The 26,940-nt window shown below is 36.2% G+C and overlaps 1 protein-coding gene, 1 long non-coding RNA gene and 2 pseudogenes across 2 annotated transcripts in view; 1 reads left to right on the forward strand and 3 right to left on the reverse strand.

Moving 5' to 3' along the window:
* The window catches only part of LOC147828504 (uncharacterized), a 157,292-nt gene extending 139,062 nt beyond the window's left edge, over positions 1–18,230 (forward strand). Inside the window, exons 5-6 of the long non-coding RNA XR_015450703.1 lie at positions 8,582–8,720; positions 16,766–18,230. This is a non-coding gene — a long non-coding RNA (uncharacterized LOC147828504). The remainder of the gene's footprint in view (positions 1–8,581; positions 8,721–16,765) is intronic.
* The window catches only part of LOC101714214 (olfactory receptor 7E24-like), a 237,541-nt gene extending 217,679 nt beyond the window's left edge, over positions 1–19,862 (reverse strand). The window contains exon 1 of the mRNA XM_087209753.1: positions 19,366–19,862. Within this exon, the coding sequence (XP_087065879.1) occupies positions 19,366–19,385 (20 nt within the window). The 5' untranslated portion in view covers positions 19,386–19,862. The remainder of the gene's footprint in view (positions 1–19,365) is intronic.
* On the reverse strand, positions 3,544–5,879 carry LOC106008731 (olfactory receptor 7E24-like; annotated as a pseudogene).
* Positions 18,253–19,285, reverse strand: LOC147828508 (olfactory receptor 7E24-like; annotated as a pseudogene).
* Positions 19,863–26,940: the final 7,078 nt, after the last annotated feature.

The raw sequence follows: 26,940 nt of genomic DNA on the forward strand, positions 1-26,940 counted from the left end.
TGATGTGGAGAGACCCCCTGGACCACTCATGGCATGGTCCTGATCCCGTACTCATCTGGGGCCGAGGGTCAGTGTGTGTTTACTCCAAGGAAATGAAGTCAGCCAGGTGGCTTCCAGAACGCTTAGTAAAACAAGTTGATAAGCATGTTGATGATGCCGATGATCCAATATTGTCCAATTTCAACCAGTTAACAATGGCGTCTACAATTACAATCTAATAATCATAAAGAGAATAGTATAATTCAACTTGGCTAGTTATATTTGGGTGCACCCTAATTTATACACTGTATCATATGTTTGTCTATTGTCTGTTGTTTGTGTTCGTACAATTGAGCTCAATATGTTCCTTCCTCTTCAAAGGATATTCGCCTATTGTTAAATTGACTTATAGATGATATTATTAAACTAAAGACATGCTTTTCTTCCCAGGTTGTTAATTGATCAAAGTACCACTGAAATTTATTTTATGAAAGTGACGTGCATTGTCACCCACATGCAACAATCAAATTGCAATTAACTGTTACAAAATAAAAAGATATATATTCTTAATTGTTTGTCAAAACGATTATAGATGGGAACTCCCTTTGATGAATATAGAAGTGGCCACCCAGAAAATGATTATTCTGGTCTTAATTCATTAAAGGGACCCCCTAGTAAATTTTATATTATATAATCTTATGGGAGACATATCACAATGAATATTATCTAAATATGTTATAAATTGATTGTATTGGTTGTCCTTGATATTTAAGCACTGAATATGTTGTTACAAAATGTTTACATTGGTTAAGTTCTGAATATGTTATTGTAATATGTCCACATTGGTTATCTTCAAAAGCTTAATCAGGTTAGCCTAACTCTCTTATCTACAGCCCAGCCTTGTTTACATCGCAGGACGAAATTTTGCTTACAGGTTAAGAAGATGACATCCCTGATTCCGTTGCATGGTCTGTTGCTGTTCCTGGCATCGACAACAAAAAGTGGATTTCAACCAGTTAACAAAGAACAATTGCTCATTGCCCTGTATGGTAACCCCTGTGACTGTGCTGGTGGTTCTGGCAGGGCTGCACCCACAAGTTACACTCGTAGTACTGATTGTGGTGACAAGATTGCCTACTTAGTTTATGAGGCCGCATTAGTGGGAGGATATAACCAAAAATGGAAATGTGTCATTAAGCCTAAAATCATACCAACTGTCAATGGCAAACCAGGGCCATGCCCTGCCAGTTGTGTCATGGCCTCAGAGATGCATTCTACCTGTTACACTGAAGCCCAACAATGTACATATTCCGATGGAAAAATATATCTAACTGCTGTTCTACAAAGAACTTACAGGGGCTCCGTCGGAGGTGACTGGGATTTTCCCAGCCCCACTGGATATTCTAAATTTGGTCAAGCCTCTTGCAATGGCAGTCTCGGCAAAGATGTCTGCTGGCCGCCACAGGCCCCAATCCATATATCTGATGGTGGTGGGCCTTCAGATCAGCCCAGGGAAGAGCGAGTACAAAAACAACTTGAGACTATCATCCAAGAGATGTATCCCTCCCTAAATTATCATCCACTGGTCCTTCCCAAACCTCGAGGCCCAGACCCTGACGCCCAAACCCTGAGTGTCCTAGAGGCCACTTATCATTTGATCAATACATCCAACCCAGCCTTTGCTGTGGATTGTTGGCTATGCTTGACTCTTGGCACACCCCTGCCCCTCGCCTTGCCAGTTGTCGACCAAACTAACTATGCCAACAGTTCTAGTTATAATTGCAGTTTTTCTCTGCCCTTCACGGTCCAGCCAGTACAGTTCAATGCCTCAGTTTGCTATCTAAATACGGGCCACAACAATAGTTTCGATATACGTGTTGGAGTCCAAAATTTCTCTCTCTGCTCGGTAGTGCTTAATGGCCCTGCCACCATTTGCCCTGCCCCGGGTCACGTGCTCATCTGTGGAGGGAGCTTGGCATTCACCTCCCTCCCTACTAATTGGACTGGGCTGTGCGTGGTGGCGACTGTCCTCCCGGACATCTCCCTTATTCCTGGAGATGAGCCAGTGCCCTTGCCCAGCTTTGACTATATCACTGGGTGACATAAAAGGGCCGTCTCACTGGTCCCCTTGCTCATGGGGCTAGGGGTGTCCGGCGCCCTTGCCACTGGCTCTGCTGGCGTCGGAGTGGCGTTACATTCCTATGCCAAACTATCCAACCAATTGATTAATGATGTTCAAGCTCTCTCCAACACTCTTACAGATATACAAGATCAGATTGATTCTCTGGCTGAGGTGGTCCTTCAAAATAGAAGGGGTCTGGACCTCCTCACGGCAGAACAAGGAGGGATTTGCATAGCCCTAAATGAATATTGTTGTTTCTATGCCAATAAATCTGGGATCGTCAGGGGAAAAATTCACGAACTTCAGAAAGATTTAAACAGATGACGACAAGAATTCACTCAAAATCCCCTCTGGACTGGCCTCAATGGTCTCCTCCCTTATCTCCTCCCTTTGCTGGGACCCTTATTGGGTCTACTCTTGCTCATTTCTCTGGGGCCCATACTTTATAACAAAATCATGGCCTTTCTTAGAGCCCAGATAGAGGCAATAAAAACAGCACCCATACAGGTCTACTATAATAGATTGGCAATGGCTGACCAGGACAACTGTCGGACCATCGATTAGGTCCTTGCCGTGGCGAAGTGTTCTTGCCCCACCTGGTGAGTGGGCTGGCAAGCCAATGACGGGCAACTGAGCAAGCGTGCCATGCAATGAAAGAGCCCTCGTGTGCCGCCTAAGACAGGTGCCAGAGCCTTGATTCTCTGGTTAACCAATGATGGGTAAGGTGCACGGTGCAGACACGTATGTTGCTCTGACCCAAGACAGGCTCAGCCCCCGCAGGCTTGGCTCTCCTGACGCCTTTCTTATAATTATAATTTTAAAGGGAGGACCTGTGGGGGGCCTTGCCCCCCCGCTAGAACTCTTGAGTGCCTTTTACGGACATATCCGGGCCTGCTGCAAATCTACCCGGCAACAAGGAAGTAGCCCCAGTACCCTCCTCTTGCTCCTCCCCTCTAGCCCTAGGGTATATATGTTGTAGCAGCTTCCGCAATAAACGAGACTTGATCAGAAACCTGTCTTGTCTCCATCTCTCGTGTCCCCTGTCCTTTGTCATTCTCACCCCCCCTCTAGGGTCTCCATTGACTTACCCGCGGGCCGGGACACTTAACCACTGATATATCTGAGCTGTATATTTTTATTACTATGTGTTTTGATACATACTAATTATATTTATCTGGTTGTATCAGTACATATGCATATTGAATCTGGACCCATTTCATTTCACCTTCCTCCACACCCTCCCTCCATACAGAATAATGAAATACTGCTACATAGTCATACTATGGTACACTGGTATATAGTCATATGACATATTTTGATTATTATATCCCCGTCTTCATTTTTGTCTCCTTGCTCTACTTTCCACTGTCTCCCTGATTCCCTTCCTTTCTAAATTCTACATGGTCAGATCCTGTAGTTACCTAAGCAACTACACATAATTTTATTGGTTGATCATAGTTTTTCCTCACCTCATACTCACCTTGTGATTTTCCAATTGGATCTGATTGCTTGACTATAGTTTTCTTCCACTTTGAACCCACCTCACCTCATGGCTTTGCTTGATAAAACACTTTTGAGAAACAGGGTGGGTGGAAAGCCCACTTTTAGGTCCTCATTCTGTCTCTCTTAGAAGCTATCTTTCTTGCAATAAATTATTCCCACTCTTAACCTCATTATTCCTAGAATTCATTCTCCGATTTTAAGAACACAAACTCAGCATTTTACATATCTCACAAGTGGAGAGTTATATTTCTTTATGCTATTTGGATTATTTTGGAAGTCCTATATCATTGATAGATCCTATGCTCTATATCAATATGATGTCAGATAGATGCCTTCTTAAGAACACAATTTTAAGAGGGGAAGACACAGATATAGATAACAATAGATTGGTCCTAAAAATAAAAAAGCTGTGGACATAGGCTGATTATTTTATATTAATTTGAAAGATCAATGCACAGAGCTCATAGCCAAAGCATTTCCATATTATCCAAATTGTTAAGAACTTCTTAATATTAATGGAGGAAGAACAAGATGAAAACAGAGTGGATGCCATCTCTGTTTTTCATCTCTTGCTCTATTTAAGAGGAATCTCCTATGTGACATTCACTTAGTTTTTTGTTTCCTTCTTTTAAAAAAAGATAAATCTACTTTTTATCTTCATTATTTATTGTGGTAAAATATAAATAACAAAAGTTAACAGAATTATTTTTATTGCATGATTCAGCAGTTTAATGGTATTCATATCCATATCTAAATACTTTCAGGCCCCCAACTGAAACTTAGTACTCATTTTTTTTTGTACCAGGGATTGAACTCAGAACCTTGCATTTGCCAGGCGGGCCCAGTGCCACTGGGCAACATCCCCAGTCCCAGTACTCATTTTAAGGAGTCTATGTACTTCCTGATTCACACCACTTTAAAATGCCATTCTATTTACTATAATGAGAAATTAAACCCCTCAAACTGTAAATATAAGATGACTAGGAGGCAGAACTTAGAAAACTATATACTTAAAACTGATGCTTTTTCCACCTATATTCTATGGGAGGCATAAAGTTCTGCTATTAGACTTTTCTTCTATGAAGCTTCCTCAGGGCATCTTTAATGTCCCTGTTCCTCAAGCTATAGATGAAAGGATTCAGCATAGGAGTCAAAACTGTGTACATCACTGAGAAAACCAAACTCTTTTGAGGAGAGTGCACTATGGCTGATCCAAGGTAAATCCCAATGCTTGTGCCATAAAATAAGCAAACAACTGACAGGTGGGATCCACAGGTGGAGAAGGCTTTTTACTTCCCTCCTGATGATGGAACTCTCAGAATAGAGGAAGTGATTTTATAATAAGAGAATAGTATTATCAAGATAGGAAAAAATCCAAATATGGCACCAACAAAATATGTAATTATGTTTTTGGTGAAGTTTTCACTACAATCTAGATTAAGGATTTGAGCAGGTTCACAGCAGAAGTTGGAAATTGAAACATCCTTGAAGTAAATGAACTTCAAGACAATCAAAGTATGCAGCTGTAAGTCCAAAAGGCTTAGAAAAACAGAGGCAAAAACTAGAAAGATACATATGTGAGGGCTCATAATGACTGGGTAATGCAAGGGGTGACAGATGGCCACAAACCTATCATAGGCCATCACAGTCAGAAGCATGTCATCCATACATCCAAAAATAATAAGCAGAGACATCTGTGTCAGACAGCCCACATAAGAGATGACTCTGCTCTGAGTTAGGATGTCCACAATCATCTTTGGGACAGTGGTGGAGGTGAAACAGATATCCACAAAGGACAGATTGGAAAGGGAGAAATACATGGGGATGTGGAGGTGGGAGTCAGAGCTGACAGCCAGGATGATGAGCAGGTTCCCAAGCACTGTGATCAGGTACATGGATAGGAAGAGTCCAAAGATGATGGGCTGCGGGTCTGGATCCTCTGAGATTTTCATGAGATGGAATTCTAACACAACTGTTAGATTCTGTGCATCTATATTGTCTGGACACCTTGTGAAAGAGAATAATACAGAAAAAATGCAAAAATAAATATATACTCAGCACTCTGTATATATTTTGTACTCACATAGTCACAACAATTTATTCTTGTATTCCATATAACTTTGTTAATATATCTGAGTTCTACTAAACTGAAATTTTTAAAATAAATCTTACATTATTCATGTTATTATTATTCACCTGTTTTTTACACAGTCCACTGAGCAATGTTAGAAGACCAAGAATATTGGAGACAAAAAGTTTATGATCACAATAGACTATAGCCTATTCTTTTAATAAAAGCTGAGAATAAGTAATAGCTTTTTTCTTTAGGAAAAATCATTCTGAAAGAAATTAAGAAGTATCCTAATTATGTTATTTCTATCAAAACCAGAGCCTAATATTTGATACTCAGAATTTTAATAAGACCTCTAAAAGAGCTTGAACTCTATCATTTGATCACTATTGACAGTTCATATTTATAAAACGTTCAACGTGTGATCAAAAGCAAGTGGAAATGATGAAAACCAGGAAAGCTCAGAAAATAATGTAATCTGGTAGTTTCATCAGTTGTAATATGGTGACAATAATTACCTACTTTAAACAACTATTTTATGAAAACCTTCCAAAATCCTTTTATTGCACAGAATAGAAGTTTTCTATCCCATTTATCAATATTCACTTCATGAATTTTTTTGGGGGGGTGTGTATCAGGGATTGAACTCAGCTCCTTGCGCTTTCAAGCAGGTGGAGTAACCCCTGAGCTAAATCCCTGGCACTTCTTCATGAAATATTAAAATGTCCAGACACACTGGTCTGAAAGAAATACCAGTTTAATTAGAATATTTGCATGTGAAGATTTTTTTGGTTCTTTCTTACAATAGGGTTTAAAACAACTGCAGACATAAATTTCCTGGCATTTAGAGCATGGTTCTTTAATATCTTCATATTAACTGTTTTATTAATATTAATGCACACTATGTACATTTTAATGTAATATTTTATATTTATTTTAGATTTAATATTTGACATTTATTTGAATTATAATCTATGAGTCTTTGGTTCTTGATATCTTGGCATGACTCTATTCTTCCACACACCTTGTTCCCATGAGCAATTATTGTTAGTTACTTGGGGATAGATATTCCTGTCATTCTTTCTACATCTCTGTTGATTACTGTATCCATAAAGCCTTTTCTAAAGACTACCTGAAAAGTACCTAAAATGCATCTAGGTAGTGTATATCACTTAATATCTCTGAAATGTTCTACTTTATAACAACATGGAAATTTATTTTTCTTTGTGAAGTAAATACAACTACCTTAAATGATTTAGGTGATAAGTTGCATTACCTCTGAGAGAGCTGTGATTTAATCTGTGAGCTTATTGTGAGGACAAGCATTTCAGTGATTTTCTGCTCCTCTCCATAGCATACATGAGTGAATATCTCCCTGAAAACATGGGTAGAATATAGTTCTTTGACTTTTTGCAATTGATATATACTCAATTTTGCCATTAACTTGCTATCTCATTTAAAGATCAGTCATTATTAACTGTAACATATTGTTATATAAGTATATATTCTATATATAATATATCTATAATCAAAAATATCTCAGAGGTTCATATGGAAATAATCTTTCCAAAATGATTCTACAAAGATTTCATTTAGCATTGAAAATATTATTTTCATTTAACTTTTTTTAAGACAGTGCCTGGGAGTCATGAAATAATCATGTTTTTTGTCCTGAATAATTGAAAAGCTACAATATGTTAGATGTCTGTGACTCTCCTTCTCTCTATGTTCATACTGTTTAATGTCAATACAATAATCTCTATTGCCACAATGCTTGTTGTATACAAGATACTTTTGGAAGCTAATAAATATTTGCTCATTGTGGATGATATTCCAATAGAAGGTTCCTACATTAATTATATAATGAGTTTTGCCAGGTGTGGTAGCATACCCCTATAATCCCAGAACTTGGGAGCCTGAGACAGGAGGATTGCCATGAGTTAGAGGCCCACCTGGGCTACATAGTGAATTCAAGGCCAGCCTAGGGAGATCCTGTCTCAAAAAAATAAATTAAAAATACATATGGAGAGTTTTATAGTGAATGCCATTGTTGAAGGGCATTGGAGCTATGGAATAATGTGAAAGTATTAATGGATTTTAACTCAAGTCTTTAGGCTAGCACCTTCACTTCATACACATTTTCTCTTTTGATACCCATGAAATTTTCAGCCATGATCTCCAAATAATTTTAAGTGTTCAGCACAATTTAATGCAATTATAGGGCTCATGCCCATGACATAGACCCAAATAGCTACTTTACCTTATCTCTACTTCAGTTGGACATTAATGAAAGGGATGAAGCTGCAGACAGGAAAACATCAAATATGTTGATGCCTCCACGCTATGATAAAGTATTGTGAACCACTGATTAATTTTCTCATTACTATGAATAATAATATCTAAAGTTTTCCTCTGATTTTATGATTTTACCACATATTAACACAAAACACCACTCATTATGTTTAATATTTCCTCAGTGCAGTTGTATCAACTAATAATCACCTCAGCTGTCAATGTTAAATCTCAGAGATACCAACAACCAGCTTCATTTTACAGAAATGATATGTCTACATCAGCAAACAAGGTTTAAAATTACATCATCAGTTCTTGGGTACCATACATGAATCAGTTTTCATTGTTTCCCAACCATAAGTAAGTTTAAGGAGAGGTGTGGACAGGTATGGGTACTTTTATCTCTTTCTTGTTTTCTGAATAGTAACAAAATCAAGACCTGATCATAAGTATAATTTTCAGTTGAATGGGCCAATTACATAAACGGAGGAGAATGTGGGCAGCTGCAGGGATACATTGGAAAGGTAAAAAATGTAGAAGGATTTGCTGAGTGAATGTGTGCCTTCTATCTGTGATCTTTTTCTATGATAGCAATCTTTCTTCTCTCTTTGCAGCAGTTCTCACTAACTAGTCTGCAATGTCATCTACAAGAAATCCCCTAAAAAAAAAAAAAAGAGCACGTGGAGCAAGAAATCTCATCTCAGGGTGACAGGGATGAGAAATGACTATCTGAGTTTTGAAGGCAACATCCAGGTGCTCTATGTCTCTAATCAGATAGCACACATTAAATAATCATGGTACCTTTGACTTTTCTATAAAAACTTATAATGAAGCATTTTTCAACTGGAAGCTAAATTTATCCAGTCTACAAAGAACACTGATCTCAGCACCAGACCCTCAGGATTATCTAAATAACAAATTACACATTATGGATAGTTTTCTCATTTTAATTATCATCTGTATTATCAAGTTCATGAACATCTAGGAAATGGTTATGTGTGACCTATTTTGGGTTATATCTGGTGAGATATTTTTAGGAAGTAGAACCACTCTGAGAAGAAAACAAAATTCATATAAGATTACAGTAACCCTCACTACATCTAAAATCATAAACTTCATAGTTCTCAAGTCTTAAATTTTCACTTTTTGTCCTCCCATCATCCTACTCAAACCACATGTTTGTTCTCACTAAGAGGAAACAAATCCTCTGGCAGTCCTTCCTCCACCATTCATTTCCCTCAGTACTTACTGATCTGCATTGTGGCTGGGGTTGGTCATGATCATGGATGTAGGCGCTGTCCTCAGGACTGATATGCATGCATCTCAGAGAAAAAATTCTTGGTGTAAAAAACCAAAGAGTCATGCCCATGAAACAAACTTTAGCAGAGATATTTAACTGAAGGACTGCAGGCCTGGGCTCATTATTGACTATATGACCTTGGAGGCTCAATGCACACAGGTCATAATTAGCCAAATTGGTCCACTTTGTAACAAACTGTAAGTACAATCTAATCTTAATTAGGAAAGAGAAGAGAAAATGGATGTCCACAAATGTTTGAGGACTCTATTCAGAACAAAACTTACAACTACTACATATTTCTTGCATTTCTTTTTCTTAATAATTAATTTGGATTTCATTTAAATGTTTATTATGCCATATTTAAATTATAAAGGAAAGTTTATAATTCAGTGCCTTATTTATATTTGTACTGTGGTATATCCATCACCAACATTCATATTCAGAAATTTTTCATCTTCCCAACTGAAACTACCTACCCATTATTAAAAACATTCCCATTTTTTCTCACCCTCAACACTGGCTACCACAATTCTATCAAATATGATGAGAATTTTCAAGCCATTATACTTCAAAATAAAGTGACTGAGGATTCAGAATTTAGAGCTCTATATGTTTAGCTTTTTAAACTTTTTTCATATATATTTCCATTATATAAAAGTTATATTCATCTTGGGAATTGGTACATATATACATGTCACATTTTAAGTGATTTTAATTCCCCTTCCCCTCTTAATCATTCCCTTTCTTGCCATTCCCAGGTCTCCTTCCCATGTCTACAAAGTCCACTTCCCTCTTTTCTGTCATTTCTCTTTTATTTTGCTCTTTGAGTCCTTAATATTTTGGATATCTTATATGATCCTACATTAAACTCCTTGTCTCAGGCTAGAAATTAGACTGTTCTGTTTTAAGCCTTTTTGGGGTATGTTTAATGTTCATGTTTCTCAGGCTATAGATGAAGAATTCAGCATAGTAGTGACCATGTTGTAATGACTGAAGCCACCAAACTCTTTTTTGGAAATTGTGACAGATCTGAGTCAAGCTACACAGAAATATGTGTTCCATAAAATGAGCAAAATACTGACACGTGAGACCTATAGGTAGAGAAGTTTTATACTTCCCCCTGAATATGGAATTCATAGGATGAAAGAAATAATAAGATAAAACTACCCAAGAAGGAAAAAAATAAACCAAATATATAGGACCAGTGAAATATATGACCATGTTATTGGGTAGTTGTCAAAACAGTAAGAATTAAGAACTTGTATAAGATCCCAGAAGCAATTGGATAATTCTACATCCTTGAAGTAGGTAAATTACATAGCAAAAAACAGTACAGCAGAGAGTCCAAAAGACTAAGTAAAATGGACAACAAAACAAAGCCAAAGAGGGGAGGATTCATGGATGTGCACTTCAGGGGTTACAGATGACCATGTGCCTGTCGTAAGACTTTGCAGTCAGAACTAGGTTATCATACTTCCAGAAAAGATAAAAATAGGATCTGTATCAAGTACCACATGTAGAGCATGATCCTACTGTCATAGGAATGATCCATGGTCATCTTTTGGACCATGATGGGTATGAAACAGACATCATCCCAGTACAGATTGGAGAGGAAAAAGTACATGGGGGTGTGGAGGTGGAAGTCAGAGCTGACAGCCAAGATGATGATAATCTAAACACAGGACAGCTGTAGGTCTGTATCCTCTGAGAGGTTTCTGAGTTGGAATTCTGAGACACACATTTTACATTGTGTAGTTCTACACTGGTTTGATACTTTTGGAAGTAGAAAGGAGTGTGGGGAGAAGGCAACAAATAATTGGCACCCAGGACTCTGAGTGTATTTTGAATTCAAGTAGACAGAGGCATGTATTCACACTTCAGGCCAATCAACCTTCAAAGACATTTCTCAGTTGTGACAAACCCATGAAATTTGAGGTCTGAGTATCTCTTCATGATTCCATTCTCCTGTATACTTGTCCTCCAAAGGTGACCATTGCAAGAAATTTGGTGGGTAGATTTTTCTCAGTTTCCATGTCAGTATTGTTTTTTGTATCCATGATGAGGTTTCTGAAAAACTTATTAAAATGAGCCTAAAACTCATCTAAGTAGTCTACAACACAACACCTACCATCCCCTAAATATACTAGTTTACAATGACATTTAAGTCTCTCTGTGAAATACATGCAGCTACTGCAAATTTTTTAACAGACACACTATATTAACAGAAAAGAGAGCATGATTGGACTTGTTATTTTATTGTTATTACAATCTTTTCAAAACTCTTACGCTCCCCTCTGTACTGTGCAAGTGAGAATTCCAAAAATATAGATGTAAAATAATTGTTTGAATTCCAACAATTAATACATGCATGAACAATTTTACATTAATCACATTTTCCCATTAAAAACTAGTTCTCTTCTACTATATTATATTTCTTTCAACAAATACACTTTGAAATATCTGTAAAGTAGTTCTAATAAAAATTCTTGCCTGATTAGTGACTATGAGATTCCAATTTTTGTATGGAATATTATTTCCATTTGGCCCCAGTAGAGAAGAAAATGCCTTGGGATGGGAGCCTTAGAATGAAACCTTCAGTAGCTGGAGGGGTGGTGGGAGGGGAGGGGAAGGGGGAAGAAGGGAAAGGAAAAATTATGAGAAAAAAAAAAAGGAAACAAAGTCTATGTAAATAGGGAAGGGTGGTGGGGGTGAAGGGCACATAGGTAATGGAGGAAAAATAAGAACTAAGATACATCATGTTCAGGTACAAACACCCAACGATAAATGTAAATGTATTGTATACCTAAAATGTACCAATTAATATATAAATAAAATATAATAAAGAGGGTGTCTTCTCTAAAAAAAAAAAGAATGAAATCTTCAGTGCCCCATCACGAACCTGCTCCCTACTCACAGTGAATGTCAATCTTTCCATCTCAATAAGATCATACTCCATGGTGGAAATAGAGAAACACCCATGTGCATGCATCTAAGTAAAGTTTGTAAATTAAATATTTAGTCATTACAGGCTTTTTCAAATAAAGGATTCTATCACTATGGAATAAGCAATGTTATTGACGAATACAAGTTTTAAGTGGCATTGGAGCTAAAACAATGTGAAATTATGTAATATCCTTTAGGCTGATTCCCTTGTAGTTTGTCTCCATATTCTCTTTATGTATCTTTTTCTGTTTTTATGATCATGATCTATTTTTATGATATCTGAAGTTTTGTTGTTTTAGATGTTGTTTAATAGATTCATATGGCCCAGGTGTACATGACAGGGACACGGTTAAGAGATTTTGTTGGTCAGGAATATTTGTAAAATTATTCATAAATGTCAGATAATGTAGTAGATAAGGACTGATTTTTAATGGGATAAAATGTGATTAGTAGAAAAATTGCTGATGTATCAATTGCTGGAATTCAAACAACTATCCTTCTCACATATGTTTTTTGGAATTCTCACTTGCATGATCTAGAGAGAGGAACAAGAATTTCAAAAAGAGTGTAATAATGATAAAAAGACAATTCAAGTCCTCGTTTTCCTTTTGATGAAGTGTATCTTTAGTTCTATGAGACAATATGCAGTCAAGAAAGCACCAGTTCTGTGGAAGCCACAGTGATTATGCTCTGTTTTTATAAATCAGTGCAAATTCCAACAATGTCAGAGATTTTATTGTTTATGCTTTTGTGCACTAGGCAAGATACAGGACATGATAACAATTTGGGTATTATAGTTACTATCATTCACCTCTTTGTTTTTATCCTTATCTCAACAATCCTTTTAGACTGCTTAGGAAACAGATTACAGGGGCCCAGCTTCTGCTGTTGTCGGCAAGGCATCTATGAGTAGTAGAAGCAAAGAGGGTGGAAAGCAAATTTTAAATGAGTTTTGCAGTATATTTGCCACAATTAAGAGCTTACACTTCACACTTCTTGTAGTGCAAACATCAAATATTAAAATCTCCCCATATGGCTATCAAAGCAGTCATGTTTGTTCTTTGGATGAAGTAAGAGTCTTTCATATATCAATGGGCTCCCTCTGACATTACTGGTTTATGGTACTTTACTGTTGTGTCATGACCAGTGAGTACAGATCCCAAGACCAGACCTCCAAGCCTGGTGTGCATTGAGTTACAGCATTGAGTTCTCAGAGTTTCTATGAATAAAAAGTCAGATAAGAGCATCCTGATGCAGCCATCAATGGAATAGGAAGGACAGATATGAAGCTAACTATATTTCAATAATCAAAGTAAGTGCTAGAGGGACAGGCTTATTTTTAATTATTACATGATCATGAAGTACAATGATCAGAGCTCATAATGATTCAAATTTGTACCTGTTATCCAATCTCTAAGAACTTCATAACACTGAAGAAGAAAGGAGACAAAAGGAAAAATAATATCCACAAGTGTATTTGATGTCACATCATAGAAGGAATCTTGTGTATTATATTCACTTATTACATTTCTATCCTTTTAAAAAGATCCATGTATTCCTTATTTCCATTTTTCTATGATAATAGATACACAATAGAAACTTGCCTCAACCATATTAAGTACACACTTCAGTGCCATTAATGACATGCAATTAATTACATGTTGTAAAATCATCACCATCATCAATATCCAGAATTTTTTATTCATTAAATTTATTGGCACATTTTAGGTATACAATATGATTACATTCATTCATGGGAATTTGTACCTATTTGGATATATCTTAGCTCTTATTTTTTCCTATTCCTCTTCCCTCCCTTCAACCCCTCCACCCCTCCCCATTTGGAAAAGCTTTGTTTCTGTTTTTTCCTCCTTATTTTTTCTTTCCCTTCTTTCCTTCCCCCTGCCCTTCCTCCCTAGTTCCCTTTTCCCTTTGAATATTTTTGATGTTCACAAACTGAAAATTTGTATCCAATTTTAAAACTCAATACTCTTTCCCTACACAGTCCTTGAAGCTGTAATTCTACCATGAACCATGATGCTGAACTCGCACCATTAAACTGCGGAAATAATGTGATCAAGGAGGCAGGATTTATGGGTCTTTATATTGAATTTTGGTATTTTCCCAGTCTTAAATTCAGTGGATGTCATATGTACTGAATTAGACTGGCCTACAGGAGCATCTACTTAGGACATTTTAGCATTATATTTCTTCAGTTGGAGATGAAGTGACTCAGCACAGGAATGACCACAATGTAATGAAATTATAATCCCATTTGTGGAATAATACAATGCAGGTACTTCAACATCTGTTACATAAAATAAACAAAATCAGACAAGTGAATCCTTTCTTCACATTAAAGAAGGCTTTAAATTCCCAATGATGGATCTCAGAATTGAAAAAACAATTTCTTAGTAAGAGTAACAGATGGTGTAAAAAAAAGTATGGCTCCAGAAAACTCAAGACTAGGTAATTATCAGAGATGTCAAGCAAGTCATTTGAGATTGAGGAATTTGGAAGTGTAACAAAGAATGAGCAATTTACATATCCTTTAAATAGGGAAATTGTAAGACAAATAAATTGTACAGCTTGGAATACCAAAGGTGAATAAAAATGAACTCAAACTAAATATCAATTCAGATAAATGTTCACATTGAAAGAGTAATGCAAGGGGCGAGAAATGGCCACAAACCAGTCAAAGACAATCATGGTCACATGCATGTGATTCCTACAATCAAAAGTGATGACATCACGTATCTGTGTCAAGCCACCCCCCAGAGCAGCTGACTCCACAGTGATCCTGGATGTCCACAATCATCATCAGAACCATGGTAAAAATGAAACAGTTGTCACCTGAGGAGTGCTGGACAGGAAAGGGAACATGGGATGCAGAGTTGGAAGCCAGATCCTATGACCAGAGTGAGGAGTGTTCCCAAGTCTCACGACCAGATATATAGACAGAAACAGTAAAAATAGGAAGGGCTGCAATACTTGATCCTCGAAATGGCACATAAGATACCATTCTGAGACACTCATAAGAGTCTGCGGTCCTGTATTGTTTTGATGTTTTCTTGAGATAGAAAGATGGTTGTAAAAAGGAGTACCCCACCATTCTGAACATATTTAGACTTCAAAGTATTCACATTCCAGGATTCAGATTTGAGTTCTAAAATGTGGAGCAGTGTTTACCCTAGAACTCTTCCATTATAAGTTCTCCTGTTATTCACTTCCTTGTATACATACCCACCTCATAAACACTCAGGTGAACAATGGTAGAAGACCAAGAACACAGAATCTGAAAAGGAAAATATGTATTGTTCTTTGATTTCATTCCAACTCAAGAAGCTGGAAAGTGTTTAAAGATATTCCTCAGGTGTCTCTTACGTTGTTGCTAAGGGTGGGAAAAATGAAAATGTATAGTGACCAACCAAGCAGCAATTTAATTTTTTTCAGTGACACAGAGCAGGGTTTAATGTCACCTAGACTCAGCATTGTGATCTCAGTTGATTTCTAGTTTATACAACTGCATTGAATAAAGAGTAAATATGTACTGGGTGCTCTAATTATAATCTGTAATCAACATGTAAAATGAAGGTAAATATAAGCTTTATGTTATTGTCAATATTGACAGGATTAATCCTCACACAATTTATGTAAAATATCTTCTGACCTGTTCTACTGTTTTTCTATTTCTGTTATGCTACCATTAATTTTTGTTCTTATATACATGTATGTTTTGTAATTGAAGTGTCTTGACTCTCTCTCATTAATGATTAACCTGAGTCTATATCTTAACACAGAAGAAGCATAAAAATTAGGGCTGTGTGTTAACCTCAGAATATTTCCATAATCACTGTGACTTCAAAATACTCAGTGTTTTCCTCTCTGCAAATTTATTATTTTCAGGAATGTCCTGTAGACCTAGAGACAAGAGAAAATTTCTCTTTTTCATGTCTATATCATGAGTACATGACCCTATAATTCTGTGTAGCAGCATCTCCAACATTCATTTATTCAAAGATCGAGGCTAAGAATTTTCCTGAGTAGAGAAAAAAGAATCCAAAGAAGCAAAAATTGAGAGTCAGGTAAATCTTAGTACTACTTTCCCTTCACTAAGACACACTGTAGAGTTTTACATCATCACAGGCTCCACTGTCCTTTGACAGTTGCATTTTTCAATAGATCTACTCTATCTTTAAAAAAATGAATGCTTTCTTTTAATAAACCACAGTGCCCCAGTGTTTATAAAGTTCCACACATAGGCTACATGACACATACATTGTGGAGAAGGGAGTTGTTCTCCCCATTTCCATCAGGGAATAAGAGCACAGAGAGATGGGGACATTTACATACATTCTGCATAAAGAAGCAAAGAGGGACACAAAATAAAGATGTTCACTTTTCTCATTCCCATCCCAGGGCCAAGTCTCCTCTAATATGATAGAAATATCATGTCCTTCATGAGATGAAATTACTTAACCCATAATCATGTAAGAATTACCATAGAGTGGTTTGTGCTAAATGACCATGTACATGTTTCTATCTTTCCCTGTAGTCCAGAGAAATCCTTCCTATAATAGACACAGCAGGTGCCATCCCCCATTCTTCCCTGTCAGCTTCCCAAACTCCCACCATGAAGAGCACAGTTAACCAGAAGTTGCTTCCTGCAGTGACAGGGACTTGAAGTGGCTGGTTGCATTGACAATGCACATCTATGCTATGATTCTCCAGTAAAAATGCCCTATGTCATTCCTCAAACAGATTAATTTTTATAAAGTGTCATTCTCTTCTAACTAAATCATAACAGAAACTACAAAAAATGCTAAGTTCCTTCTTTATCTATAAAACAAGAACAATGTGAGACTGTGAAGGCGAAATGGAGCAAGCTGAACATGATGAGAAGAACAAAGCCTGGCATATTGGAAGCTCTGTAAACTGGTACCTGCTGTCATCATTTTGCTGTTTTTATATCTTTAATCATATTAATTAAATGTTAAGTGTCCTAAAATAACAAATTAGAGAAACACATTTTCTGGGATCATTCTTCTAGTTGATGTTGATGGGAAGTAGATCCAGGGTCCTAGGACAGTGAATAATTTTTGTGAAGGATAAGTTTGCAACAGGAATCCCCAAGAAACAACACTTCATGGTACTCTTAGCCAAAATCCTGCATATTGGCTTCCTCTTTGGCCACTAGAGGTGTCATGTTTGTCTTCATGGTGATGAAATAATGCAGCAGACAGTCTTTCCTCCATCCTTAGTCTCACTTGCACTTACTGGGTTACTCAGCATTTTGGCTGTGTCATGAACAAGAAAATGAAGAATGAATGGGTCTCTCTTCACCAAGAGTCCAATGAAGCCTCAGCCCCTGTCCTTAGCATTTCAGTGAATATCATGTCAAATAAGAGTTTCCTTGGGCAATCAAAAGCCTTCCTCAGCAAATCCTAAGAAGCACAGTCAGTGGTATGGAGCCACAGGAGAGCTAGAGACATAGGTTAATTACTTACTATTATATTACCTTGAAGGACCAATGCCCAGCAGTCATTGTTAACTAAAATATTTTATTCATCTGAATCATTAAGAAATTCTTAATATTAATTGAGGAAGGAAAAGATCAGAAAAAGAATGTCTACATGGTTTTGGTATATTTATGTATTCAAAGGGAAGTTTATGTGTACTATTCACATGATTTGTATTTTTTAACAAAAATCTTTTATTACCATTATTTATTGTGGTGAATATATATAACAGCATTTAACCATTTTTTCAGTATCATTAATTACATCCTCATTTATCTGCATCACAATGGTGCATCTCCAAAAATGCTTATTTTCTAAAACTTAAATTGCATATTCATTTTAATCACACTGCATTCTTCTAGTCTCATGAACATATCTTCTACCATTCTGATATGATATATGCTGAGGAATTAAAGTAATCAAACTTCTAAAAATGTTCAGAAGGTAAACTTTGCAGGACTAGATGTTTAGAATTTATGCCTCTTTCCATGTAAATTTTGTTTGGTTGCCTCAGATGCGGATTCTAGAATTTTTGGCTGTAGAGCTTTGTTAGGGCATTTTTAATGTCCTTATTCCTCAGGCTATAGATGAAGGGATTCAGCATAGGAGTCACAATAATGTACATTATGGAAGACACCATGCTCTTTCAGGAAGAATGTGCTAGAATGGATTCAAGGTACATCCCAATGCTTGTTCCATAAAATAAACAACTGACAGATGAGACCCACAGGTGGAGAAAGCCTTATACTTCCCACTTGATGATGGGATTCTCAGAATGGAGGAAATGATTTTATAATAAGAGAATAACATTACTGAGATGGGTAAAAACCAATTATGGCACCAGCAAAATAAGTGATCATGTTTTTGGTAAAGTTTTCAGTACAATCCAGCTTAAGAATTTGAGTAGGTTCACAGCAGAAGTTGGAAATTGAAACATCATAGAAATAAGTGAACTTTAAGACAATTAGATTATGCAATTGTGAGTCCATAAGGCTAAATAAAAGAGATAAGAAAACAAAGAGGGGAAAGTTCATAATGAAGGAATACTGAAGGCATTGGTAGATGGCCACAAACGTGTCATAAACCATCAAAGTCAGAAGCATGTAATCCATACATGCAAAAAGAATAAGCAGAGACATTTGTGTCAGGCAGCCCACAAAGGAGATGACAATCTTGTGAGTTAGGATATCCACAGTCATCTTTGGAAGCATTGTGGAGATGAAACAGATGCCAGTAAAAGACAAGTTGCAGAGGAAGAAGTACATGGGGGTGTGGAGTTGAGACTCTAAACTGACAGCCAGGATGATGAGCAGGTTCCCAAGCACTGTAACCAGGTACATGAACAGGAAGATGAAAAAGAGGATGGGCTGGAGATCGGGATCCTTGGAGGGTTTTGTGAGATGGAATTCTCACACAGCTGTTAGATTCTGAGTATCTGTATTGTTTGAACACCTACTGAAAAGAAAAAAAGTATGGAAAAATTAAGTAAAGAAGTAGGCATCCAGCACACTCTGTGGGTTTTATACTTGCATATTCACAAATACAGAATTTCTCATGTTCTACAACTTATAAAATTTTCCACTTGTACTGAACCAATGTTTTATAAATCTTCTATTATTTATTGCATATTACTCACCTCCTCTTGAACACATCCATCTTAGGAACTCTTGACTGAGCAATATCACAAGACCTTCTTGGAAACAAGAAGTTGATGATCTCATTAAAATAAAGCCTATTTTAATACAAATTAAAAATAAGTAATAGTTTTCCTTTTTTAAGAAAAATCATTATAAAGGAAATCAAGAAACACCCAACTTTACCATAGTTCTATCAAAATCAAGGTCCAATGTTCCAATAATTCAAATATTAGTAAAATTCTTACAAAAGCTTAGACCATATTATTTGCATATTCAATTAATCATGACAGTTAATATTCATAAAAATACAAGATGTGATCCAAAACATGTGCATATTTTGACTGTTCTCACTATGATATAATTTGGAAACAATACAAAAGAGTAAAGCCCAGAAAAAATGAATTAATAAATCTGTTTCATCAATTGTAATATGGTGCCATTATCTACTTTATATAATTATTTTATGGATATTTTAAGGATTGTATAATTGCATAGAATAAAGTTTTCCCTTTCATTTATCAATGTATTTACCTTGTGAAATTTTGACCTATACAGATAATCTGGCCTAAAATCATAACCAGTTTGATCCAAATGTCTGCATGTGAATTTCTTTGTGATTTTTTTCCTACCTCAGTGTTGAGAACAACTGCTCAAATGTATTTCCTGACATTAGATCATGGTGTTTTAATTTATTAACTTTAACTGTTTTTACTATCAATGATGCATACTACTTATATTACAATGTAAAAAGTGTATGATATTTGTTTCAGATTCAAAATTTGATTTCAATTTTAACTTTAATCTGTGAACCTTTTTTTCTTGATATCTCTGCATGACTCTATTCTCCACACAGCATGTCACCAAGGGTGGCTGTTGTCACGAATTTGTGGATAGTGTTTTTTATTATTGTTTCCCTATTAGTATTGATCATTTTATCTATAAAGCCTTTACTTAACTGAAAAGTGCCTAAAGCTCATCTAAGTAGTATTTAACATATATTGACCCGAAGATGTTCTACTTTACATCACCAGTATTGATTATTACATCCATAAAACCTTTTCTTGACGGAGATTTAGCTTAGTGGTTTGGCCGCTTGCTGTATAAGTGCAAGAACCTGAGTTCAATTACTGGTACTGAAAAAAGAAAACAACACCAAAACAACCCCAAAAATCCTTTTCTTAAGAACTTACACGAAAAATACCTAAAGGTCATCTAAGTAGTATATAACTCCTATTGCTCCAATAATATTCTGCTTTACATCAGTGTGTGAACTTACTTTTGTGTGTGTGCAGTACACACAGGTACCTGAAATGAATTAGATAATAAATGGCAGTATGAGATGTGAGCCATGACTTAATTGGAATGTTTAGTACTAGTGCAATCCTTTCAATTTTTTTATTCTCTCCAGAACATGCATAAATTAAATTTTCCCACAAAGCTTTTGGTAGAGTATAATTTCTGACTTCCTGAAATATATATTGTGTATATATATATATATGTAATTTTGTTTTGTAGTAGTGAACTTCACATATTATCTGAAGTAACAATTTAGTCCTCTTACTATTTATATGTACAAATATCCCTGAGGGCCAGGTAAAAATAATCTTTCAAAAATAATTTGACAAAAATTTTCATTTTACATTGAAAATATTATTTTCATTTGGCTCCAGTAGAAGAGACAATCCTCTGGGATGGAACTCAAGAAATAAACATATTAGGCCTGAATAATTGTCATGCTACAATATTCTGAACTTTTGTTACTCTTTCCTCTGTTCATACTACCTAATGAAAATGCAGTGAGTTTCATTGCAAGAATATGTTTACCATATAATCTAAATTTGGGAACAAGTAAATACTTGGTCATTATGGGATCTTTTTCATGAAGGATTTCTATATTAAGGAAATGGTGAGTTTGATGATGATTACAATTGTTATTGTTCACTGGAACATCAAGTAATGTGAAAACATTAATAGGTCTTACCCAAGGCTTAAATTTAGGCTAGTGCCTCACTTTGGAAGTCTTTCTCCTTTTGGTACCCATGAAACACTGATACATTGTTTGAATAATTTTAAGTTGCCACTGCAGTTAAATAGAATTACTTGGCCCATATTCATGACATATTCCAAAAAAGCTCTTTTATCTCATTTCTAGTTTGATGGATCATTAATGAAAGGGGTAAAAGTGCAGACAGGAAAGCACCAAATATGTTGATGCCACATTGACTGACTGTGGTGAAACAATCAGTCACTTATTAATACTCATTTTTATTTTTTATATTTTCTCTGTGTCAGAGATGGTATAGGCTCTCCAGAATCATACATTAAAGAGAGTTAATCATACCTCTCCTAATTCACAGTATGTTTTTATACAAACAGAAACTTCAATTCGTACCGTATTTTTCTTGAAAAACATGATGATTAATTTTCTCTTTACTATGAGTAATAATATCTAATTTTTGCTGTGATTTTATGCTTTCCTCACATATTAATCACATGGGCAGCAGTTCTCATCTGCTCAATCCTTCCTCAATGCACTTGTCTCAAGTAGTAATCACCTGGGATAGCAACAATGAGTCTCAGGGATATTAACAGCCTGCTCTATTTTACAGAAGCGATATATTCAATGAGTGGGATTTAACATTACGTTTTCAGTCTCTTGATGACATTCACTAGTCTGTTTTTGTTTTCCAACCATCAGGAAGTAGGTAGGGCCATCATAATCACAACTATCTTTCAGGTCTTTAAATTCTTCCATGTTTCCCAAGCAGTGACAAAATCAAAACTTGCCTCTAAGTATCATTTTCAGATTTCAGATTGATTACATGAATGAAGGCAGATGTGGACACCTGCGAGTGTATCCTAGAGAGGAAGAAAGTCTGTGCTGAATGAATGTGCATTCTATATGACCTTTTCTGTGATCTCAGTCCTTCCTGTGACTGTTGCAGTGGTTGTTACTGACTGATCTTCCCTGTCATTGACCAGAAACTCCTTGAAGGAAGAACATTGGAAGCAAAGATTCTCAATTCATTGTGACAGAAAAGTGAAATGACTGAGTTGTCAAAGTTACCACCATCTAAGATTGTCCTGTCCAGGTGTCCTCTATCCCTAGACTAATTTTATTTTGTATTATTATGAATATGTGCTTGCAGCACTTTCATTTTACCATCCTCTTGGGGAGTTAGTACAGATATAAAATACAGCTTGTTGATCCCATTTTATCCCCTCCCTCCCTCCTGCTCTAGATAACTTTAGGGTTTTCTGCATAAACTTACAGAAAAAGTTAGATTAAAATGTTGTGCCACTGTCTTTTTTGTAAAGTAAATATAATGTGGCATTTCTAACCTGGGAAGACTATGCAGCTGAATTGATCCATCTAACGAGGAACACAGAAATCAGCCCCAGACACTCAGGATTCTGTCAATAATGTTATGAATAGTTTCCTCATCCTACCCCTCATCTGCATCCTCACCTTCCCAAACATTCTGGAGTGTTTAGGAAACAGTTTAATTGGATCTACTTGCTATTATAGATGATGTAATATCTGTAGGAAGTAGAACCACTCTGAGAGGAAAGCAAAAATTTGAATCCACAACCCAGATCATAAACTTCACAGCCCTCATATCTGACATCTTCATATTGTTGTCCTCTAATCATCCTACAGAAACTCTGCTTGTACTGATTAGTATTAAATAAAGCTCCAGGCAGTCTTTCCTCCACCCTTCATCTGCCTCAGCACTTACTGATCAGCACTGTGGCTGGTCTTGATCAAGGAGCATGGATCTCACATTCATCTATTCTCTGGCATCGAGTGTGAATTCTGCCTCTGTCCACAAGCTTGATGTCAATGCATCTCTGATGGGAGATTCCCAGTGCAGAAAATCCGTGGAGGAGACTCATATGAAGCCAAATTCAACAAAGAAATCTCACTGAAGGGCTGCAGGCCTGGGGTGATTACTGACTATTATATGACCTTGGAAGCTAAATGCACAGAGGTCATAATTAGTGAAATTGGCTCAGGTTGTCACAAACTCTTATGACATAGTGCTATTAATTGAGGAAGAAGAATAAAAGGAAATGAATTTCCACAAATGTTTTGGAGCTCTCTCTCCATAAAGCAAGAAGCATATTATTACTATCATTTCTTCCATTTTAAAAAATTCATTTGATTTTATTGTCATTGTATTATGGCAAAATTTAAATTCCAGAGAAGAGTTTTATCTTTCAAAAGTGTTCATCATACAATTTAGTGACATAATTACACTTGCATTGTAGAGCAATCATCACCAACAACCAACTCCAGATATTTTTCATCTTCCAAACTGAAACTATCTACTCATTATTTAAAAGCCCTCATTTTTTCTAACCACAACACTAGCTACCACAATTCTACTATCAAACAAGATGAGAAATTAAAGCCCTTTTGTTTCAAAATCATTTTACTTCCCAAACCATTCTTTTGCTCTCCCTCATCCCCAATCCCTTTTCCATCTCCTACCTATTTTTTTACACGTACCTGTCTCTACCTATTTCTTACACCTTTCTTTTATTTTTTCCTTTTAAATAATTTATATTTGGGGTTTCTTATATGAGTCTGCATTTAAACTTGTCTCAGTCTTAAAATTAGACTGTTCTTCTGTGAACACTTTTAATGACCCTATTGCACAGGCTATAATAAAGGATTCATCATTAGGGTGACCATGATATAATGAGGTCATCAAATACTTTCTGGAAGATTATGACAGAGTTGAATCAAGGTAGAGCTGAAACAAGGTAGGAAAAATGCTTGTTTCATAAAATGGACAAACTATCCGGTGTGGATATGATGTCTATATGAAAAGTAGGACCAGTATGAGTGGAAATAAAAACTTTGAATGAGACATCTGGGAATCTCACTGTAATCAAATACATAAACTTCACAGAACAGGTTCCTGAAATTTGGAACATTAGCGCCATCCCATCTCATTATATAAACATGAGTGTTTGTCCTCCTGATGAGAACACAATAGTTTCACTAATCCTTCCTCCATTCTTCCTACCCTCAGGACTCTCTGGACTCCTTTTTATCACTTCTGAGACATGGTTAATACAGGGGGTCCCACACTCAAAGACTGAATAATGGCCAATGAAGGCTGAAAGTCTATATTTGGGACTGAAATGAATACAATAACACATAGGAGTTTCCTGCTGCTAAAAACCATGGAAGGAAGATAAACTGATATGTTGGACATGGGTCTGCAGCCTTCAAACTGAAGAGGTGGAGGGTGAAGATGGTGATTTACTGCATATGCCCTTGGATGCTTGCTCGGCAAACTCACATTTACTCACATTGGTCCATGGTATCCTAATCCCAAAGGACAAACTAAAATAAAAAGAGAAGGAAGAGACATTGTGGGGTTCATAAAGGATGTGCACCCTCCTTCTCCAGAGGAAGGTATACTATAGTAAGGCATACTATATGCATTCTCTTTTTATTAACGTTTTAAAAAATAATTCATTAGTTTGTTATTTTAATTTTTTCTTCGTGTTAAAATCTACAAAAAAATACCATTACCATTTTTTTTTTGGTATGAGAGATTGAATTCGGGACCTTGTGCTTGCAAGGCAGGTGGTAGAACCACTGAGCTAAATCCCCAGCCCTACCATTACCATTTTCAAGTCAGAGTTTGGTGGTATTTTTAATGACACTTTTGGGTAACCATCACTATCATTCACCTGTAGATTTTTTTTGCACCCCAAACTGACACTATGCACCCATTTGAAAATGTTCAATTTCTCCACCCAGATTCTGCTTGCCACCATTCCACTATGAAGCATAATGAAGAATTAAAACCACCAACTTCAAAATTCTCTGACCAAGAAGTCATTACTTTCAACTCCAGATTTTGAGTTTTGCTATTTTTTAGACCCTATGTTCCAAGTGGATGTGAAATGTCCTAAGATTAAACTGCTCTCTTCTGGAGCATAGTCAAGATACTGCTAATATCTCCATCCATCAGCTGTAGCTAAGGGGATTCATCATAGGGATGTTCCTGTGTTAGTCCTGAAGCCACTCAACGGTTCCAGAGAAAATATGATACAGCTGAACTAAGGTCTATTCCAATGTCTGTTCTGATAAACAATCAAACAATACATAGTAGGCAAGGCCAACAGATTGAAAAGGCTTTATACCTTCCACTTAATGATGAGATTTTCAGAATGGGGAAAAAAATCAATGTTTAGTATAAAAATACATACCTGAGTTAGGAGAATGACCAAATAATGTCAAGAGAAATACACTGCTATCTTATCAGTTATGAGATCAGACAGGCAATATTAAGTACTTGAGGAGGGTCATAGAAGAAATTAGCAATTTCCACATCCTTGAAGCAGATGATATGTGTGCAAATTAAAATGTGCAACTGAGAGTGCAAAAGGCTAAGGAAAAACCATGTCAAAAGCAACAAGACACATAGACATGGGATCAGGATGCCTGGGTGCTACAGTGAGTGACAGATGGCCACAGAGTAATCACAGGCACACCACTCAGTAGCATGTCATTCCTACATCCAAAAATCAGAACATACATCTGTGTTAGGAAACCCACATAGGAGGTGACTCTGCTCTAAGTGTGGATGTCCACAATCATCTTTGGGATTGTGATGGAGATGTAACAAATGTCAACAAAGGACAAGTCAGAGATAAAGTAGTATGGGGGTGTGGAAGTTTGAGTCAGAGCTGATGACCAGGATGATGAGAAGTTTTCCCAGAATAGTGACCAGGTATATGGACAGGAACAGTTCCAAGAGGACAGGTTGCCATTGTTGATCTTCTGAGGGGTTCAGGAGAGAAATTCTCAGAGATGTGTTAAATTTTGTGCATTAGTATTCCTTAGACACTTTTCATACAAAATGAGGGTGGGAAAAGGCAAGTAATATGCAACTATGCAGCATTCTGTATATAGCTTAATTCAAATATTCACAGTTAAAACATTAACATTCGAGGTTGCATAATGAAAATTTATTTTAATTTTCTCAAAAACATAGACAATGAAATAGTATTGATGATAAATTGTCTGTGATGTCAAAAAGAAAAGTAGTGAGGCAGAAGAAAAGGAATGATACAGTTGAGAAATCAGTTAAGATTTTTTTGCAATTTTGGAGAATATACCCAAAAGGGATATATAGCTGGGTCATATGGAATTTTTATATTTAGATTTATATTTAGTTTTTAGTTTATTGATTTCCATAATAGTTTAACTAGTTTATAACCCCAGCAACAATGGAGGGTTCCCCAAAATTGCATTTTTAAAAATTGCTAATGAGAGCTAAACTTTCTGGAATAAAATAAAATCCCAGAATTGTTCAAGCTACATTTCTCTCATGAACATTTTGTATACTTATTGACCATTCATACTACTTTTGAGAAGTATCTCATCTCAAATGCCCATTTTTGATCAAGGGTTTTATTGGGGCAGTGCTCTAATGATTTAGTTCTTAAGAAGTGGCAAAATGATTTCCCATTCTGTAGGTTGTTTCTTCGTTTTTATGGTTGTTTTTTGACTGTGTAGAATGTTTTTAAATTCATATATTATTTAT

Source organism: Heterocephalus glaber, unplaced genomic scaffold (assembly GCF_053883595.1).
Source record: "Heterocephalus glaber isolate CG9 unplaced genomic scaffold, H.glaber_assembly_v1.0 deba00001060, whole genome shotgun sequence".
NCBI classification, from domain to species: Eukaryota; Metazoa; Chordata; class Mammalia; order Rodentia; family Bathyergidae; genus Heterocephalus; species Heterocephalus glaber.